The sequence below is a fragment of the Monodelphis domestica genome, chromosome 3 (genome assembly GCF_027887165.1).
Source record: "Monodelphis domestica isolate mMonDom1 chromosome 3, mMonDom1.pri, whole genome shotgun sequence".
Lineage (NCBI taxonomy): Eukaryota > Metazoa > Chordata > Mammalia > Didelphimorphia > Didelphidae > Monodelphis > Monodelphis domestica.
Window position 1 is genome coordinate 42,157,301 of NC_077229.1, and position 22,338 is coordinate 42,179,638.

A 22,338-nucleotide genomic window follows, 5' to 3' on the forward strand; every position below is an offset into this window, starting at 1 on the left:
TTCAAGAGATAGTGAGTTCCCCAGCATTTAAAGTATTCAAGCGTAGTCTAGATTAACACTTGTTGGGGGTGTTATCAAGATGATTCTCAATAATCAACTGCCTAGACAGAAGTCAACTATGAGATTCCACATCTTTACCCAAGGTCAAACAACAGATAAAGGGCAGAGCAAGGAAGAGAGGCGGCAGTTCTTAACATTACATTCCCCTTTACACATGCCCCATGGCACCTTAGGTTGTATTCTGAGCAACTAATGCAACCACTCCTATGCAATATAGGAAAAAGGGTGTTTACTATAAGAATTCCAGAGGAATTAATTTCCTCTTCAGTGAACTTTTGTACCTCTTTTTCCATTTAGCCAATTCTGCTTTTTTAAGACATCCTTTTTTTTTGTGCCTCCTTTACCAAGCTGTAGACTCCTTTTTTATGATTTTCTTGCATCATTCTCATTTTTTCCCAATTTTTTTCTCTACCTCTCTTATTTCATTTTAAAATCTTGTTAGAACTCTTCCAGGAATTTTTTTTTTTTTGGAGACTAGGACCAATTCACATTTTCTTTGAGGTTTTGGATGTAGCTGTGTTTTTATTTTCCCTGCCACCACTGAAAGTTTTTCTGATTGTTTGCACATTATTTTCAACCTATCTCTTAACTTTTAATTTAATGTTAAAACCGGGCCCTGCTCCTAGGGTGGAAAAGATATTGTCCAAAATTTGCTTTTCTTCCAAAGTAGTATGAACTAATGAGAGGTGTGGTCTGTCTCAGCTAGCTTGTGCTCTGGTCTGTGAGCAAACACAAAGCACTCTTCTCTGCCCTGGAATTGTGATAAGGAACCTTCTACCCCTGAGGTCACAGGCTTTAGTGTGTTAGTGCAGCTGCTCTTCACCCTAGAACCTGCTGGCAATGCAACAGAACCTCACTCCCAGTGCCAACAAAGTAAATTACCAAAGTAATCTCCTATCCAACCCCTCCTGAACTGAAAGCTCTCAGAAAGCCACTGCTGCCAATTCAGTTTCCCCCAAGGTCTACTGCTGGCTTGCTGGGGCACAGTAAGAGCAGCACTGGATAGCGCTCACTCCAGTGAAAGACTTTTCCTGTCAACCTTCTAAATTTGTCTCCATCTGAAAAATTATTTCACCCCATCCTTTTGTTCATTCTGTCACTCCAGAATTTGTTTTGAGGCTTTACTTTTACTTTAAAGTTGTTTGGAGAGGAACTTGGGAGAACTCAAGTGAGTCCCTGCCTTTACTCAACCATCTTGGTTCTGCCCATAATCAATTTCAAAGAGAATTATTAAATTACCTTCAGAGAATTAACTCTGCCTTTTTTTTTTAAGTACCGAATAGATTCTGAAATAATTCTGACAGAAAATGATTGTAAAATTTAACACTGGCAAAATGTTACCATGGTGGAGCTAAGCTTATAAAATTTTGTAACATAATTTTAACAATGATACATTTTAGTCAAATATTCACAAATGTAATAAATCTTGAAAGAAATCAGATATATCACAAAACATATTGAACATGTAATCTACCATAGCAATAAAACATTTTGAATTTAATTACCTAGCTCTGAGCTGAAATCTTGGCATGTCTTCTCATCTAAAACTTTTCTGCTGCTGCACCAATCCCACATTTTCATATACTCTAGCACTATCTTCTCTCATTCTGAAAAAGATATTTACAAAAATGCAAACCAGGCAGAAGAAAGTTATCTCATTAGATTGTCACTAACTGGTATATCAATAACTTCTACTGTTTGAAAATGTTATGCCACAATTCTGAGATCCAAAATTGCTAAGTAGGTATAAAGGAAAGAAGTCACTTGGAAGTAGCCTGCAAAGGAGGCCTACATTCTGCCCACTCTATTCATCACAAAAGAAGTCTATTTAACAAACTAGTTCTCTCAATGTGGTAAAAAGAGGCCAAAAAGGAGAAAAAAGGGAATAAGAAGAGAAGGAAGCAGCAGTTGCCGACTAGAGGAAACACATCTGGTATAAGATATATCATTTCAAGATTAAATTAGAAGTATGCATGTGATTACTTACACCTTACATAAATAATCCATTTGTATGGAAAATTAATGACAGAATATACACACAGACAACAACAATATGTAAATAACGTAACAGCAGCCACTAACTCCAGAAGATACAGAAGTAAAAGATCAAAGGGGAACATAAAGGTAAACAAATTAATATATTCTCTTAAAAAAACTAAAACTGATGAAGTTGATGGTTTTATAGCTATCATTTTTGTTTTCTATTTCAAGGTTTGTTTTTGCTGAGTTGCTAAGTTTAGAATAAATAAATAGGAAGCTAAAAGCAGCAAAGATTTGAAAAAATGAACCAGAAAGAAAGAACCAGTAAAAGCTTTGTGAAAATTAACCTAGAAAAGCAAATGTTAATCAAAGGGACCAGTAATGAAGGCTTTTTATGGTTGTTAACAGCACTGATCTGACAAGTGGCTTTAAATTATATTTTGTGAATAAAGTTTCCAAAACTCAGACCTGTCAACTAATGGCAAATATGTAGCTTAGCTCTATGGTAAGAAGCTAAGGGCTCACTTATACTCTAAAAAATCCCCACTCCCACCTCCATACATACAAACAAAAAGTAAAAGGGGGTAATAACCAGCAACCATCAGCCTTGGGAACAAAAAGATATATAAACCTAATTTTGTACTTTGCTAGCCTCAACAAACATGACTTTGATATATTAATAACCCCTAGGGAAGGCAACAGTCAGCCAGCCATCAGTTAAATAAACCAGCTAAGGTTTGGATAAGTATTAACAAGGCACAAGCTACTAATCTGCTAATTACTAATGGGCATTATTTGCTGGTTGATTGGTCACAGCATATGTCCATGGAAGTCTTGGACTGCAAAAAGAGTTATTTTATGGAAGAATTTTCAGAAAAAAAAAAGATTAATTCCCTCACTACTACTTACTCTGGACAGGTTGGAGTCGGTGTGCAGGGTAGTAGAGGACTCTGATCTCCAGTTGTCTGGTCCGCTAGGGAATATTTAATGTTTGTATATTCATGTCCTTTTCTCTTGCTTTTCTGAAAATCAAAGAACAAAGATAAAACATTTTAAGTTTCAGGAAGACCTAAAAAAAAGAAGATATTTTAATGAAGAAACCTAAAATCTTGTACTTTAGGTCATCAACCAATTGGTGAACATTCAAGAAACATTAAGAAACTGTGAGAAAACAAATGTATAAGAATTCATCTCTCCAATTAAAATGTGCAATCTGACCCTTCCTATGAGCAAAAGTTCCCCTTCTACCCTGTTCAACTTTAAAATAAGAGAAAACTTTGACTAACAACTTCACTCCACCTAAATGATGGAAGAATTCCCACATCCACCACCAGGTTATCCTCATACTTCTCATGGCTCCTTTGTTTTATAACTTGTGAGACTCAGGTACACAATCAAAAGAGATTCCAGGAAGAAACTGAACCCCCTACAGATACAGCCCAGGATCCCCAGCGCTGAGTCATGCAGGAGGCAAGCCTGGGAAATGGCTCACTAATAGAAGGAGAAACAGCAATGCCACAGATACTTGGCAATGTTCCCCACACACACTACTTGCCACCCAGTGAGGGGCCCTTTGAGCCCCCTCAATACTACAAAGCTGGTTCTGAAAAATCCCTAAGAGAGCAGGTCTCCTCAACTCAAATACAAGATGAGAGCCACAAATGTGGCAAAGTTCTGAATGAAATAATTTGTACCTTACTTGCCTGAAAAAATGAGAGGCTAAAAGTTAAGAATCCTTCTCCATTTATGCCAATACCAGTTAATCAAAATATACTGAACTCACCAAATTAACACTATCATGCAGCTCATCTTTCAAGTGCTGACAGTAAGTCATAGTCTGGTGATTGCTGTCTGAGGCCCTGCCCAGCCAAGAGCAGTGAGATTTCTCACCTGGAAAGGACCACCTCCATGGCAATCATCATGGGGCTGACCCACCTCATACTTAATTTTTGATGACACATGACTTATGAAAAACACCTTGTCAGGCATAAAGGGGCTCAGAAATTGCACTGGCCCAGGAAGTACCCAGTCTGATGACATTTTGGGGTCCTGAAGTATATAACAATATCTAAGCTGCAATCTCCTCCATTATAGATTTATCCTATCAAATCCAAGCTATAATTCTGTTACTTAACAGTAATTATAAGTATGAAAATAAACCCCAGGTACAAGTTTGTGTCTAATAACACGCTCTTATTCACATGTTCCTTTTTCTGGCAGCAGGCATATAGGTGCCAAAGGGCACACTCCAGACTGCTATTACCTTAGCAGTGAAAGCATGGAATGGCTCCAAAAGAAGCAAAGGTCACAAGTTAAAACCTCTTGTGGGCCAGGGTTAGAATTGGACTTCAAACCTCTCAATGACCATAGATCACATCTGATTAGTTCTAGCTAACTACCTTGCAAATGTCACTCACTGCTTATAAGGCACTCAAGGGAGAGATTTTGGTGGATTCATAATCAGCAGCACAACTACCAGATAAAGAGCTGAAAGATCACATTCTGTGGATGACAAATAGCACCATCTTTGTGTACAAAGGATAGTATGTTTCAACTTGAGTTATGAACAAACAAAAAAATAAGCTCCTTGTTTATATACACTTGAGTCTGTTTCGGAATAACTTTCATGCAAATAACCCAAGAACCTCAGAGTCCATAAATTTTAGCACTGAAATCTTAGCCTGCCTTATAATTAAATCTTCTAGAAATGGCAGAACATATCCAAATCTACAAAATGAACTCTTCTCATTAATTCTTTCCTCAAGATGAAAAGATATTCTTTTTACAATGAAGTAATTATAAAGAGGGTAATTTTTCTAATTAAGAGGGCTATAAATGAAATAGGGATAACTGCAATGACTTAAAGAAGCCAGAGCTTCCATTGTACAATTTCATAAGACTTTTGTAGCTCCTTAAGCACAACCACGGATGGAGCTGATTGATAGGAAGGAAGCTAGTTTGGCTCCACAGGGACTCTGACAGTTAAAAGGAGTCCTTCTGGCTGCCTGAAACACTGTAAGAAAAATTCCAGATGTAATTCTAAATTTTTCCATATGAGCTTCAGGAAAGAATGTAACTTTGGGAGATGGGAAGCACCCTGAAATGGCTTCTTTTCTCTCTTAAGATTTTATTGACAGCTGGACAAAAAGACTTGTACAAGAATATTCATAGCTGCGCTCTTTGTGGTGGCCAAAAATTGGAAAATGAGGGTATGCCCTTCAATTGGGGAATGGCTGAACAAATTGTGGTATATGTTGGTGATGGAATACTATTGTGCTCAAAGGAATAATAAAGTAGAAGAATTCCATGGAGACTGGAACAACCTGCAGGAAGTGATGCAGAGCGAAAGGAGCAGAGCCAGGAGAACATTGTACACAGAGACTGATACACTGTGGTACAATCGAAGGTGTTGGACTTCTCCATTGGTGTCAATGCAATGTCCCTGAACAATCTGCAGGGATCTAAAAAATACTACCCACAAGCAGAGGATAAACTGTGGGAGTAAAAACACCGATGAAAAGCAACTGCTTGACTACAGGGTTGGAGGAGATAAGACTGAGGAGAGACTCTAAATGAACACTATAATGCAAATTCCAACAACAGGGAAATGAGTTCAAGTCAAGAACACATGTGATAACCAGTGGAATCATGCGTTGGCTATGGGAGAGGGAAAGGGGGGGGGGGGGGGGATTATCTTTGTTTCCAGTGAATAATGTATGAAAACAACCAAATAAAATAATGTTTTAAAAAAAATTTTTTTTTAATTTTATTGACAGCAAGATTTCCAAGACTTTTTAAAATTTGCATGAATCTAATTGACTCACCAACTGTTTTGTAGCCAAGACTTTCAGCTAGTTAGGGATAAGGGCAATTGCAAGGCTCTGAAATCATCTGGTAATACAGAAAGAGCCATCTCTCTTTCTCTTGCTCTTTCTCAAAAAATAAAAAGTAGACACACACACACATATGTGACAACTATAAGTTCTTTCATCTTGAATTCTTCAAAAGAGAATTATGCATGATCTTCCATCACACATGAAGAATATGAAAATATATATTTTATGAAATTACTGTTATAACCTATATCAGACTATTTACTATTCTGGGCAGGGATGGGAGAAGGAAGGGAGGGAAGAAAATCTGAATCCTATTGTTAGAAAAAAAATTGTCAAAAACTATTTCTATATGTAACTGAAAAAAGAAAATTAAAAATTAAAAAAGAACCATGGTCTAGGTTTTCTCTCTCTTCTTCCCACTTCCAACCCTACTAAGAAGCCACCAACCTGAATTGAAAACCACATGTCAACATTAAAAAACAACTGGGAAAGTTTCCCAAAATGCTGTGTCCAAATGTCAAGAAACAAAGAAAAATTATGACTAAGCTATATATATATATATATATAGCTTACAGAGGCCTTGCATTCACGTCAACAGATAGTAAATATATGCTAGATAACAGGCCTTGTGCTGGGATAAAACAGCCTCTTGTCCTCAAGGAGTTTAAAATAAAATGAATATTTTACTTTTTTGTAAGGAAAAAAGTCATCTACTCCAGGTGGCAGCACTTGAAACATAAATTTGATGATCAGTTATAAGGTAACTTTCTCAATGGGGAAGCAAAGTTTCTAAATTCATCAAAGCAAGAATTTTTACCACTTTTCAAAAGTCCTAAAACATCTGATGAATAACACCAATTAACATAAGAGGCCTCTAATCTTATCAACTACATGAATCTAACCCTAAACTTGAACTTCCAAGAACAATCCAGGTCTTCCTGACAAAATTGATTTCTCCTATCCCACCCCTCTTCTAATTCCTCTTTACGTGTTTGTTGTCTTTCTCAATTTGAATATAAATTTAATGGGATCAGAGTCTGTCTTTCTTGCTTCTATTTGTACTCTCAATATTTAACACAATGTCTAATACACAGTAGCATCATCAAGATCATCTCATTATCAATAAATATCTACTAAGTACTTCCAGAGTGCCTGGCACTGTGCTAACCACTAAGGATTCAGAGGCAGAGCCAGGGTCCTTGCCCAGAAGGACCTCCCAACTTAATAGGCAAACTACTATGGACATTCAAGACATATACAGTGCAAAGGAGATACGGTTTACAATACTGAGCTTTATTTTTTTTTAATCTTACTATCAATCCCAGTAACAACTCTAAGATAGAAGGTCAAGGGCCAAGCAAACAAGGTTAAGTGACTTATCCAGGGTCCCCCGGTAGGAAGTCGAAGGCCAAACTGAACCCAGTTCCTCCCAACTTTAGGCATGATACTCCATCTACTATGCTACTAAGCTGCCCCACTAAGCATTTTTTTCAATGCTTTATTTATCTTAACTTGAATTAAGTGAAACAAAATATAATCACAAATGAAAAGCTAGATGGAACACCTAGTCCAATCTCATCTCTTTACAGATGAAGAAAAACTGCCCCCACCCAAAAGGTTAGATGATTTGCCCTCAAGGCTCCCCCATACTAAGCAACAGATCCTGAATTAAAACTTAATTCTTCTAATCCCAAAGCTAACCAGGGCAGTACCTTGTCCATTACAGCATACCCCACCCTCCCAATGAGATAACCTATAGCATAATCACCTCAATTCTCCCAACCTGTGCTGACCTAGTAACACTGTTTTAAATAAAGATTTAATAAATAGAGAACTTAAAAAGCATAGACCTTAACAAGTCCTTGAACTAGTCTTTGCTGACATGTCAACCAAATAGTATTTCTATAGCTCCCATGTAAGATTCTGGCAAGCATATGGAGGGAAGACCAAGATCTGTTCCTGAACAAATAGGCCTTGAGTTCTGGCAAACTGAGCCCAGGCCACATGTTGCTATTTTGATGTCCCAGAAATTGTCAAAAGCAGCATCCATTACTATTCTAAGGAAAGCTTCGGGCTGTGGCCTAGATCTTTGGAAGGCAATCACAGCAATATGACAAACTGCTTTGATGTTTAGACATAACTCCAGCAGCAGCAAGAGTTATGCTTCTAAGAAAAAAGTAGCCATCCTCCTTATTTTCCTCATCTCAGCATATTCCTAATTAACTCAGCTTTGTGTTTGATATGAAAAGCTTTAGATGGAAAGACTCCAATTTCAAATTCTTCTTCATTACCCAGACCTTATTAAAACTGAAATTTCAATACTTGCAAACTACTCAACAGCACTGAAAATTGGCCACCCCAAACCCTGGGCGTTAACAGAGTGATAAAATTCAAACTAAGAAATGGAAATGGGAGAATAAGATCAAGATTTGGGGATTACAATACCAATAAGAATTTAAGAGCTCTGGGTCCTTGGTTCTTCCAACACTCAATGCACAATCCAAGACAAACCAGAATCTTTCTTTCTAATCATTTCCTTATCATTCTTTTTTCTAAGAGATCAAAATGCCAAATTCATGAAAGCCTAAGTACAGCCCTTGGCATGTGAGGGTCACTCATGAGACATGATTCTCTCACACTTGCTCAATCAGAGAACCCTCCTATTGGACACTGGCTCCTTCTCCAGTTTATTCAACAGCCATCAATATGCTTGGGTCCTGAAGAAGGGCCTACAAAGGACAGAAGATGGCCCAGACTGGAGCTGGGCTCCACTTAAATCATTTCAGATCAAATGAGAAGATGTGGCGGGAAGGCTCCTGCAAATTTCTACAACAACGTTACCTGTTCCTCTTCGATTCTGCGCTGCAGCGTCTCAATATAATGCTGCACAGCCATGTAGATAAATCTGTACTGGGCTTCGGTTTGGACCATCCCTGACCTCTGGGATCTCACCATCTGAATCGTCTTGGGAACATCAATGTCACAATCCACACCTAGGAAGAAAACCAAGAGCAGGGCTGAGGTAATATATTAGGCTTCCTCACACTCAGAATTGATATTCGGGTTTATGTCCAGGAAAGGCTTTCTACTGATATCAGTGGTCCCTCCAAGGATCACATGGCCAAGAATCATTTGCTTCCATGTACCACAAAATAATATCTGGGTAGCCAATTAAGGGTCCTATTCAGAGGGGACACACCTATTCAGTTCAATTTCCAGTTAACACTCTGCCAAATACAATTGATGTCATCAGCTAGAACTACTCTGGAAAAACACAAGGTCTGACTGTTGCCCTGAAATTCCTTTTTGCTATTGACATGGTTCACTTGTTCTCTCTCCAAAAAACATGAAAATGGGAATTTGAGCTTTTGACCCTGCAGCAAACTTACCTTTTTCTCTGATAATGTCAATAAGGATGTCAATCACAATAAAAGTTCCTGTCCTGCCAATCCCAGCACTGTGGATGAAGAAAATAAAAAGCTGTTAATTCTTCTTCCAATCACAGCAAAGTCTTTCAAGGGAAGAATATGGTACACATGCACACATGCATGCACATTTGTGTTGGGGAGGTATTCAAAATAAGACTATTAATGACACTCCAAATGTTGGAGGAAGAGGATTATTTTTAACAAGGTATATTTTAGTTGAGTTTTGCAAATAACTAAAGTTAAGTGGCCTCCTACACATCTACTTGCCCACTGTACAAATATAATTTGCAAAAATAAAGTCTCTTCCTGATACACACAGCTTACCCCAAATGTAGGGCATGATACATTTGTGGGCACCAGTATGAAGGCATGAGGCATGAGTTCACAAAGCCCTACATGGGAAGTGGTCATGTCTATTTAAAGCAATCAACAGTAGCTTTAAAAAAAAAATCTCTTCTTTCCATGATAAAAGACCTCAGAACCACAACCAGATCAGGGCCTAAAACACTATAATCAAAAAAGAAAATCGAACAAGAACATAAACTCCTTAAAGCCAGGATTGTGCCCTTCATCTTTGTATCATTATGATACCATAACCCATCTAGCTTCAGCTCTTTGCCTATAACAGCCATTCAATAAATCTTTGCTCATTGAAATTATGGTCTTGTGGACTCAATAAGGAACATGATTGCAGGTAACAAATGTCCTTTTCTTGTACTGTTTTGTTATCCAGGTTTCATACAAGTACTCATGTTTTCCTCTAAGAGCTGAGGGGTGGGGAAAGAGGGAGCAGGTAATGCGTTCATTGCCCCTTGACTTGGGAAATGCAGACACTACCCAGGACCACCCCAAAGCTCTGCTATGATCCAGACAATTACCTGCAATGCACCACCACAGGGCCTGCATCAGGAATGCTCTCCTGCTTGTGATGGACCTCTTCTAAAAAGTCCAGAACACCCCCAGGGTCAGTGGGCACACCGTGATCAGGCCAGGTTCTAAAATGGTACTGCCACACAGTTCGCTCCGTGTTCCCCTGAAGTAGAGCCAAGAAGCAGCAGGAAAGAATTAAATACTCCAAGGAGGAAAACTTGCCTAAATCTGGAACAATGGGAATTACTAAAATGATCCAAAGAAACTATCATTTAAAGATGACAAAGTTCCTACAAAAGAGTTGAAGTCACAATCTCCAGAACTTGGTCAAGTTCTTTTCAAGTCAATTTTATCATCAGTTCCAATCTTTACAGGTAAGATTTGCTTACTTGGGTAATTGGTCTAAAAGACTGAGCATGTGAGTCCATCGCGGGAGGACTTTAAGCCCAATGGCTTCTGAACATAGACATTGGACTAGGCAAAAGTAAGAGTTTAGAGCTACAGAGCACTGTCAGTTTGTAAAGCATTTTGCTGCCACTCTCTCATTTCATCAGCTCTGAAATGGGCTCCTAAGATACACCTTCTGAAACAATCATCTATGGAAAGCACCTGGCCACTCTTAAAGCACTATGGAAATGTAAGTTCCTACTAAGTCCTACATAAACTCTAAACTTTGGTGCCAGCCTTCAGAACCTATCACAGCCCATCTCCCACACCGCCATATGTCCAATCTTACCTCATATTAGTCCAATTACACATTACAAGTTACAGCCAAACTTGACCTGAACTGCAGTCTCTTCATCCCTTGTGTACTTGGAGTGACTTTGGCAAGGTCACTCACTCGGTTACACATTACAAAGGTGAAATGTGAATCCAGCTCCTCTGCTTCTGAGTCCAGTGTTCTTTCCACTACATCAGGCTGCCCCATTTCAAATGGCTGGGATGAGCCAGGCCTTTGAACTCCTTCCTATGCCTTTACATGGCACTGATGGGACAGATACCACAGACCGCAACAGGCGGCCTCTAAACCTCTGTTTTCTCATGTGCCTGAGTAACTTCACCTCACATAGAAATTCAATGTGATAACATATATGAAAGTACCTAGAAAAACTCAGAAGAGGTAACAATGCTGCTAATGCTGTTAGAGGGAAAAGACAAGTCTTTTGTCCCATCTGCTGCTAAGAGACATCAGATAACATGGAGACTAGCAGACTGGTTGCTAGCAGGAAATCAAACCTGCATTTTTTAGCTAGCCCACAATGAATATCCCTCTCTAATACCCCCAAACCAAGCCAACAATCTCTCCCAAATGTCTTTGTCTCTTCGGGAAGTAAAATCATCATATCCCAATCACTCTACAGCAGTCTGGTTGGACCGACTGTATTTAAAACTGAATTTATTCAATACTTGTCTAATCCAACCAAAGGAAAGGTTTAGAAAATCCTCCACTTTACTCCCTGGTGTTCCCAGGGGCTATCAGCTCCCATCCACAAATTACTCCATCAAAGACTCGAAACTATATCTGTGTACTTACTTGTCCAACCTTAGAGAGTTTTAGTTCTCGTAATGTATAGTCATGAGCAGCACTTTCTTTGACATTCCTAACGCGCATAGCCCCATATTCCTTTAGAGCATATTCATCAGGCCAGTACTTGACACATTTACTCTGAGAAGAACAAAAAATAAATTAGTACCTATGAATTCTTAAATAAAATAACTAAATATTCAGAAAATATATTTTAAAGTCTTACAAGTTTTAATGGTTGTTTACCTGAATCTACTAAGACAGATCAAGACCAATTCAGGCAATCTCAACATCATTTTTTTTAACTTTTTAAAGGGAAGGAAATTTAATTCAATTTTTTAAATTATTAAGAGAGGCAGCTAGGTAGTCCAGTGTATATAGAGCACCAGGTGTGGAGTCAGGAGGACCTGGGTTCAAACTTGTCCTCAAACTTCTTGCAGTGTGACACTGTAAAACCCCCATTTGCCTAGCCTTTTGTATTAGAATTGATTCTAAGAAGGTATGGATTTTTTTTTTTTTTAAACCCTTACCTTCTATCTTGGAATCAATACTACGTATTGGTTCCAAGGCAGAAGAGTGGTAAAGGCTAGGCAATGCGGGTCAAGTGACTTGCCCAGGGTCACACAGCTGGGAAGTTTCTGAGGCCAGATTTGAACCTAGGACCTCCTGTCTCTAGGCCTGGCTCTCCACTGAGCTACCCAGCTGCCCCTAACAAGGTATGGATTTTTAAAAGTATTATTAAGTACCTACTATATATCTGTGGCCCTGAAAGGCTAAAGAAAAACTAGAGAACATGAAGTTAATAGCTAGAAAAATAGGAACACCAGATCTATTTTATGATTGTGAGACAAATGTATTTTACCTGACAGTGTAGCAACAGAAGATGAGAATGTAACTACTAACCATAAGAAAAGAAAAGTTCTCTCACAGAGAGGAACCAGCTGACAAACCAGTTAGATAATACCAGTAAAGCATAGACTTCAGAGAGTTAAAGACAGGCTATAACTTGGACAAAAAAAAAGTTGAGGGTTTTCCCTCTCACCCCCCTCTCCCCCTCTCCTCCTTTCCCCCTCCCCCCCCCTCTCTCTCTCAACCTGCTGCTGAGATACAGAGAGGATATATTTTGCTCTCTACTGCCACCTGTTGCTGAAAATAGAAAGAGGAGAGAAGACAGAAGATGCCTTCTGTTACTGCTTGATGGGTGGAGAATAATCTTGGATAGAAGCAAAATTAGAGGCTTTTGCCAATACTGGGGGGAAATGTCACTGCCTTTTCCTAAAAGTGTCTAATACTACTTCAGAATGAATTAATTGGTTGAGATGCTGCGGAAAAATAAGGTCAGGTAAGCAAAAGGAGAGCTCAGAAGGGCATCAAAGAGGTGATGGTACTAGTATATCAATTTGCCCGGCTGAGAAGCCATAACTAGTAAAATATCAATCCAGCACAGGGAGGATCAGCTCAACTTCACAAAGGCATCTCCTTGAGGCGGGTATTTTTATGGAAAGTTCCTGGGACAGAAAGAAGATAATGAAATCTGTAATTCCAGAGTTATGAATTGACCTTCTCCATTCATGTGCTCTATTTACTCTGAGACTTCAAACACATACTATACCTACAGATATAAAGTGCACTTTGGGGAGACTGACTGATGTTTATGAGTGGAATGATATGTAAATATTATGTTTGCTTTGTACTTTCAGTAAATGTTGGTTAAGAATGAGTATTAGTCATTGATTTGTTAGTGGAAAATACACTGATGGGACTTCAAGGCCTCCAGTTTTAGTAGGACTAGGGTCTAGACTAACCCAACAAGGATTACCCCAGGACCTAAGTTATTGAATTAAGGCAGCATTTCCTTCTGAGGCATCACCAATCTACCAGCATGGCAGCAGACAAAGAAGAAACAAACTACAAAGAGAGTAAGGGAGGAGAAGGAAGGTGCAATGAGCACTAAGCATTCATGAAAAGAATCAGTAGATTAAAATTGGATGGGGCAAGTTTTGAATGTCAAAATCAAGAATTCTAACTTATCCAGTAGGCAATAAAGAGCCACTAAAGCTCTGAGAATAGTGGAGTAATGGTCAGAATAAGGAACATTACTCTGACAGAGGTAGAAAGGGTGGGTTGGGAAAAGGACAGAATGTAAATAGGAAAATCAATTGGGAAATATAGTCTAGGTAAAAAAAAGAAGAAGTGAATTCAAACTACGGTAGTTATAGTAATCTAGAAAGAAGATGAATGAGAAATATTTTTTACAAAGATCTCTGATAGAGGACTCTTTAACAAGATACATTAGAAACTAATTTAAATTTATAAAAATAAATGGCATTCCCCAATTGATAAATGGCCAAAGGATATCAACAAGAAGTTCTCAAAGGAAGAAAAGAAGACATCAAAGTTATCAATAGTTACATAAAAAACTCCAAATAACTAATGATTAAAGAAATAGCAATTAAGATAACTCTGAAGTCTTAACCCACACTTAACTGGTCCAGCCATTCAGTAAAGCAATTTGGAACTATGCCCAAAAAGTAAATAAATTGTGTACAGTCACTACACATCATTTGTGCATTTAACTTTTGCAACTTCAAGCATTCCCATGATTTTATTGGTAACCTCATTTTCACTTTCATGTTGGCAACCACACATATAAGCAGCAGTGTGCAGTAGAGTCGAAGTAGCCAAGTTCCCCATAGCTACTGACTTCAAAAACAGGCAGAAGGAAAAAGATGGCACCCAAAAAATGTTCCTTGCTAGCAACAAGGAGAACTTTTATGCTAAAAGAGGAATGTGCTCCTAGTCATTTGCAATCAATTCTAGAAATGAATTCTCTTTTTGGTACTATTTCTTTTTCCTATAGCATCCCAAGCTCCAATCTACTTTCCACAACTCCTAAAGCACAAACTACAAGAAGAAATCTGCCTTCTCTATTTATGAGCCACAGTAATTTTCAGTTAAACAACTGTCAACCCAAAGAGTTCCAATATGCATGTTTTTAAATGATCATCATGGGATGGAATATGGGCCACGGGGCTAATGAAAAATCCTAGGAATTGGTTCTTTAGCATGGTCTGTTTCTTATGGCTTTTCAATTCAAAACTCAGCCTTCCCTTAAGCACAATTCTGATCTGAGTATTTTTGACAGACTCTATACAGTTTTGATGTTCCCCAAGTAAACTATTCTCCTACTCCTGATTACATCCAGTGCAGTCACTGGTCAATTAATTCCAATGACAGTTCTTGGTCATTTCTGAAAGCAGTTAATTCTACAGAAGGTGAGAAGATAAAATTATTACCCTGGAGAGCAAACTCTGGCAGATCGCCAGACACCACTGGAACCCTCTGTAAATTAATGCTGAAATGAAGGGTTATATGTTTTTAAATGAAAACAAGGAGAGGAGTGTTGTCTGTTATCTTCCTGTTATCTTTTGTTACAGCACAAAATCATTTCAAAATGAAGCCTGACTCCTTCCCCAGCACACTAAGTCAACAAGTAGTTGGGAAAGATATGAAAAGTAAAGTGCAAGTAAAAAAGTAGCCTAATTCTAAGGATAAAGAGAAAGAAGGGAGGAGAGTATATGACTAGAAGTACACTGATACTAGGTGAGGAAGAGCCAATACAATACACCTCACCCATCTCATCTGCTTGAGACAGCTCCTCAGAGAGGAAATCAAACCAATTACTCTGAAGCTATCATAGCTCTTTCCCCTTCACAGCAGCACGTCCTTCAAGGAAAGGCAGGAACCTGCATTTGCACTCAGGCATGAGCCTAGATGAACAGCAGACCCCAAGGGAGGGAGTCCTAGGTCTCAGACTCACTCCTTCAGGCCCAGGAAACCCAAAAGAGAGCACGCTCTCAGATTTATGAAAGCACTTCAAGGTTGGCAATAATCAAATCTGTGTTCCACATAATAAATCCAAGGATAATTAATGATACCGCAGTTTCCTTTGGGAGAAAGATGTTAAATTTTCATTGTACATAAGCCTCATCACAGAGGTCTTTAATGCCATGCTTTAAGTAGCAAACTTGTATAATGGGCTTTACAAGAAAAAAGTAATCTTCCACTTCTCTACCATACTAATATAAAAATAACGTGCAGAATGACAACCATGGTTCATGTGTTCCAATATTCATTCCTGCTACAAGGCTCAAGTTACAAGAATTTTTTTATCCACAAGCCAAATATCACCTATCCAAGCAATGGTTTAATCTCTTTTGTATAGCCATGACTACTACAAAAGTGAAAAATCAGAGAGAAATCAGTGAAAATTTAAAAAAAAAAATTCCACCTTAAACACAGTAATGAAAATACAGTATCCTTACTAATGTTTATGTGATTGGTGTTAACCAAATGGGACTTGAGTCATCTGACGGAATTAGGTGATCCTTCAAAAATGTCATCTCCTCATCAATAGATCAGTTCTGAGGGCAGGTGGCTGGCTCAGGGAATTGAGAGCCAGACCTAGAGATGGGAGGACCTGGGTTCAAATCTAGCCTCAGACACTTCCTAGCTGTGTGACTCTGGGCAAGTCACTTAACCCCCATTACCTAGCCCTTACCACTCTTCTGCCTTCAAACCAATATACAATAATGATTCTAAGATGAAAGGTGAGGGTTTAAAAAAAATAGATCAGTTCCATAAAAGCCCACGTTTGTTATATAAGACTCACTCCCACGGTGGTAAAAATGGTTTAAACCTTCCAATAGTCTCAAAATACTTCATTAAAAAAGAAAAAGAAAGAAAAACTTGATTCACTGCAAAAACCACTGAGACTAGGAGGCCACAGGCCTGTGTCAGACTCCCAACCGTATCACTAAGTGCCAGCTAGGTAGCCCTGAAACAAGTCTTCTGCCATTATAGAGATTTTTTCCCCCAGGGCCTTCAAGGTCTCAAGCTCTCCCCATAATCCTCCAGCCCATCTAATAGCCTACCTTCCCTCTCTCTACTTCTTTCGTCGTCATGACAATAACTCGTGAATTCTCCTGGAACACCATTCTCCAGAAGTCGTTCACTGTGTTCTGAAGACAGCCTTGGGTTGCAATATAACTCTTTTTGGGTTTTGAATTGTTGCATTTGGTCTCAAATTCAGGCTAGAAATCAAAACAAATGTGTCTTAAACAATGACAAGTTTCTACCTGGAAGTAATTTTTCTAGATGAAAGGAGGAAAAAATACAAACATTGGTTGCCCATATCCACAACTTCAGAGTGCAAACTCAGAGCTTACCATGATAATATTTGCATTAATATAATCTGAAACTGGTTCATTTGGATCCCCATCATGTAGGACAACCCTGGTATGATCAACTAGAGAGAAAGAGAGATACCGTCATAAAGTTATTAGTGCCATTTTAACAAGTTTCAATAACTTACACAAAGAATTCCTAATTTGTCAAGGAGTTAATCCAAAATAAAATTTAAAAAATCTGTTCCCTCTAGATAAAAAATATTATGCTAGGAGGCTATCCCCAATAAGAACAGTGAAAATAAACCTGAATCACCCATCAAGCTGCCCAAAGGTTTTTTTTTTTTTAAATACATGAGAGCAATAAATAAAACAGTATCAACCTAGAATAGAGAGAAAGCCTGAAAGACTTCAAGTTGGATTTTGAAAATACCAAATTAAAAAAAACTATTTTAAACCTAATTCTTAGTAAAAATCTAAAACTGTAAAAGTTTGCCAGATTTTACTACAGTCCCCTAGTAAGAATAGTAAGAATGGCCATTCTCTTACCCAAAACAAATTCATCTTGAATAAGAGGCCAACCCTTTTAGGAAGGCTGGCTTAAAAATCTAAAGTTCTACCCTGCACTTCTGCAGATCCCTTCTTTTGCAGCTAAAGGCACTAAAATGCACTGAACAGAAGCAATATCTCTAGCCAAAGAAAGCAATGACTTGACTGTGATCACAACAAATTGAGAGCAAATCTAGAGCTCACACTAACTTCCTGTCCATTTCTTTTACCCTCACCCACACTCCCCATCCTTCTTGTAAACTTAGATGGAACATGGAAAAAAAAAAAAGTCCTAGCCAGGACAGTGGAGAGGGGAAAGGGAGAGTTGGGAAAACCTGAATTCAAATCCAGTCTCAGTCACTTACTAGCTGGGACCTCAGGTAAGTCACTTGACCCCATTTTCCTCCTTAAAAAAGTATTAAATTTAGATAAACAGGCAGCTAGATAGAGAGAAAGTGGATAGAAAGCCAGGCCTGAAGTTCAAATCTGGTCTCAAATATGTGTGACCCTGGGCAAGTCACTTAACCCCAATTGCCAAATGCCTTACCACTCTTCTACCTTGAAACCAATACATAGTATTGATTCTAAGGAGAAGTTATGGGTTTAAAAAAAAAAACAAAACTTAGAACAGAATACCATAAGAATCCTTTCTTGGAAGAATGTGGGGTACCCTTTCTTGCCAGAAGACTAGAGGATCTTCAAGGTTCCTTTCAGTTCTAAATCTGCTGGTCCTTGGGGATCACTAACCCTGTATCCACCCCTTAGTAGATGGTTGCATGAATTATTGTGACTGAAAAAGAAAGTCCTCATCCAGTGGGCACCCTGCTGCTCCTAGGCTTCCTCTCTAAGCTGAACTCACCTGGTCCTTAGAGTCACAAGCACCTGGTTCACATGGCTGGGCCTTTTTATTTGGGAGGACCAGCTCAAGCTTGATATGTGTACCAAGCTACAAGGCTATCCTTCCATGCCAAGATAAGATGGCTAGAAGCTGGCATCAACATGTACAATATATTCCTATAAAACAGGACATAACTATCTCAAGACTTCCCAAGATACCCTCAATAGAGCTGGCAATGGCCTAGATTTCAGAGGTCTTCTTTTATTCCCCCCAAGGGTCAACCCTGTCCCTACAAGAATTTGTGGTTTTAAAAAAGCTACCCCAGGAACAATCCCAATATCCTCTTCTAAGCAGAGTTCAAAAATTTAAACTTTACTTCTCTGTGACCAAACCAAACTACTCCAGGCAGTCAAACATTCAGGTCTCAGGCTTCAGCTTTCCTTTTACAGGGTTGGAACTAAATAACTGGTGAAATCTCTTCAACTCTGAAATTCTCCAACTCTCAATCAATGGTAGTACTAGAAACATGGGAGTTCAGTGAACAAATGTCTGGTTTTTCAGTGAATTCGGTCATTATAGATTCTGTTTACAATTAAAGATTAAGGACTCTAAGCTGGTGAGATGGGCACAAAGCCACTATCTCTCCAGTATTACTAGGAAAAAGCAAAATTGATGGAAGTGACTATTAATGCAAATGCAGACTATTGATACTTACAGGGCAAAATATTCTTATATCTGTTTTTGTTTTTATTTTCTTGCCGCTGACCTTCTTTACGACTATAGAGGAGCTTGCATTCCTGCTGTTGAAGAGTCTGGATAAAAATGACAGAAATTGATGTCAGAAATTCCAAGAATATTCCCGAACCACCTGTGCTAGGAAATCAAGAAGATAAAAACAAGTAGAATTCAATCAAAACAAGGCATGAGTACTGCTATAGGCTCTTAAGGTTTCCTATAACTTCATAATGTCTCCATGTTTCTAATTTTTATCTTTTTTCCTATAGTATACCCTAAGCAATACAAACCTCAAGAAAACTCAAAACAAAATTTGAGGCAGGCAGGGAAGGAAGGAAGGTAGAAGACAAAACTTCATACCAAAAAAGGGAGGAATAGCAGGAAAGGAAACAAAAGGAAAAGAAAAAGAGTGGAACAAAGAAAAAGAGAGAGCACCCATGCACAGATGTTTATTAAGTAGTAAATATGCACTAGGCATACAAACAGCCATTCCTTGATGTGACCAAAGAAGAAAAGATCTACACATCCTATAAACGAAGTCAAAGAAAAGCAGAAACTCCTTAAACATCTTACCAGATACATGACTTAGGTTACAAACTCTTTAAGAGTGGCAGTTGGTAACCTGTGTCATACACATAATTCCAGATGGTTTCTTATGCTCTGGGTTTAGGGAGAAGTTATTTCTTAGTGCCTTTTGAGCATGGATAGCTCATTATTAGCATTCAGTTGCCTATCTTTACCAGATTATACACCCCTAAGAATAATCAAAGGATTTCCCAAATCCAAAGAGTTGAGTATAGACAAAGGTAACAAAAATAATAGCTAACAGTTACATATTACCTACTATGTGCCAGGCACTGTGATAAATGCTTTACAATCATTATCTCACTTGATCATCAAAACCACCTTGACAGTTAGGTGCTATTATTGCCCTCATTTTCCAGATGCAAAAAAAGGTCAAGTAACTTGCCTAGGGTAACAAGCTAGTACAGTGTCCGAGGCTGGATTTGAACACAAGATTGATTACCTAACTCTAGGCTGAGAAAGCTGCCCCAAGAAGACAATAATAAAGGAAAGAGAGGGGGCAGTTGAATGGCTCAGTGAATTAAGAGCCAGGTTCTAGGTTCAAATCTCAGACACTTCCTAGCTATGTGACCCTGGGCAAGTCCCTTAACCCCCAATGACTTAGCCCTTATACCACTCTTCTGCCTTGGAACCAATACAAAGAATTGATTCTAAGATGCAAGGTAAAAGTTTAAAAAAAAAAGAGAGAGAAACTGCAGTACCATCAAAGTCCATGTGATACATTTCTGGAAAATGAGACCAAGAAGAAAAGAAGGTAGGGAGAGTGTGAGAGTCCAGAAAATAGAGAAAGAGACTGGATAGAATCTAAGGGGCTACTCTCAGAAAAGGGGCAGTAAGGTGGGCTAAAGACAGGCTGCCAGGCAGGTTTCACTTGATGTAGAATAAAATGTGCCTCACTGGGGTACCATAAATAGCAAATAATGGTCAAATTAGCACTGAAAAAGACATGAAGAGGGGAGCAAAAATAAAAAACAAAAAAATGAATTCAGAATACCTAAGTGGTTTGTCACCAAGAAATTTTCCCAGAGAGAGCAAAAGGCTGCATTTCACATAATTAAATTCCCATTTTATTACTTTGAATTTCACAGAGAAGTATAAACCCTGAGTTTGAATTGGTGTTTAAATCTTAGTTTCCGAATGCAATATTCAACCTTGAGAAGGCAGCTCATAACACAATAATTTAGCTGGTTAAAACTTGAAACAGAAAGTACATTTAATGCAGAAGTTTTACAGTGAAAAAGGTCACTGAAATCTAAAAATGATTCAAGATTAAGTGCCTCACAACTACTCCTCTCTGAACTCTTGGTCAGTCAATACTACCACATTACGGAAAAGGTTCCATCTGAACTTGGGACTCAAAGCTCAAAGAAGAATTCAAACCTGGATTAGAGCAATTACTTCAAATACCACTAAATGAGCAAGAATAAAAACAAAGAAGTTTGTCCAAAATGATCAGCTCCTTGGCCCAGAACCAAACTTTGGCAATTAAAAAAGCAAGTTTCACTTCAAGTATTCCCTTTGGGATGGATGATTCTATCTATCTAGCATCATCCAATCAAAAGTACAACATAGCCCCATAAGCAGAGACAGCAGTAATTCCTCAGCAAAGCTTCTAAAAACTGAGGAAACAATGGGTAAGAGGATAAGCCTAGGAGGTGAAGAAAAGTCTAGAGAAGCCTGGGGCAGTTGAGGAACCCAGGGGGATAGAGCATCCGGTTTCTTGGAGTCAGGAAGCTATACATTCAGATCTGGTCTCAGACACTTATTAGATGTGGGGCAATAGCCAAGTCAGTTGACCTCTGTTTGCCTCAATTTCTTCAAATATAAAATGGTGATAATAACATCTACCTCTAAGGGTAATTATGAAGGTCAAATGAGATCACAATTGTACACCCTTTAGCACAGTGGCTGGCACATAGTAAGCACTATATAAATATCAGCTATTATTATGTTTCCTTGTGGGCACACTGATAATGATCAGATGTGCCAACAGTAGCCCTAAAGAATACCTTCTGTTACCTCAGAGAGATGCCAATCTTAAGGGAAAAAAAGCTTCATAATACTTGTAGAGAATACAAGAACAAATGACAAGCAAACTAAGACTTCGATCACAGGAAATTTTGGTCAGTCCTCCATTCAGGCTGGCAAGCCCTACCTCTCTGATTCAGCCCCCATCGTTTTCTTCTTGACTACAGACTGTGTATTCTAATAACCTACTGTCAGAGACTCTCCTTTACCCTGAGAGGACAATACAAAGGACAGGCAAGGGACCTTTTATCATAAGCACAGTGAGAAGCTAATTACTGGATGGCTGGCAGCTGTCTGAGACTAATCATGAATAATACCATGTCTCTTCCTCTGCTCCCTTCATCTGAGGATCTCAATATACTTGGCAAACATGAATCCATCCTCAACACCCCCCAGAGACATGATGTAACATAACAAGTCTCAGTTTCCACCAGAAAAAGTGAAGCAGAGACAAGGCAACTTGTCCAGAGTCAGAGTGAAAAATTCTTGACTTTCATACCACAACCACACTCCATCAGACCACAAGCCTTTATCCGGACTATCTTGGGCCACCTAGATTAGCAACAAGAACCAAAATGACTGCCATATTTCTAGTCTAAACTCTCACTCTGACTAACCATCTTATACTAACCTTTCTCCATTTATAAAAGTTACTAATGTCCTGTCAAGTTGAATGTTATTTATTGCCAGTGTGTTATTTGCATTCTCTCCTACATCT

General features: G+C 38.6%; 1 protein-coding gene across 3 annotated transcripts in view; it reads right to left on the minus strand.

Moving 5' to 3' along the window:
• PTPN11 (protein tyrosine phosphatase non-receptor type 11) overlaps nucleotides 1-22,338 on the minus strand; it is a 77,131-nt gene that overhangs the window by 7,296 nt on the left and 47,497 nt on the right. For 2 of the 3 annotated variants that reach the window (XM_007490025.3, XM_056821719.1), the window contains 8 exons: nucleotides 18,988-19,084; nucleotides 16,928-17,007; nucleotides 16,634-16,792; nucleotides 11,709-11,840; nucleotides 10,183-10,337; nucleotides 9,266-9,333; nucleotides 8,718-8,869; nucleotides 2,950-3,062 (listed from right to left, as the gene is read on the minus strand). In XM_007490025.3, coding sequence (XP_007490087.1) covers nucleotides 2,950-3,062; nucleotides 8,718-8,869; nucleotides 9,266-9,333; nucleotides 10,183-10,337; nucleotides 11,709-11,840; nucleotides 16,634-16,792; nucleotides 16,928-17,007; nucleotides 18,988-19,084 — 956 coding nt within the window. Of the gene's footprint in view, nucleotides 1-1,565; nucleotides 1,668-2,949; nucleotides 3,063-8,717; nucleotides 8,870-9,265; nucleotides 9,334-10,182; nucleotides 10,338-11,708; nucleotides 11,841-16,633; nucleotides 16,793-16,927; nucleotides 17,008-18,987; nucleotides 19,085-22,338 lie in introns of all 3 variants that reach the window. The other variant, XM_001378836.5, reaches the window with a different exon arrangement.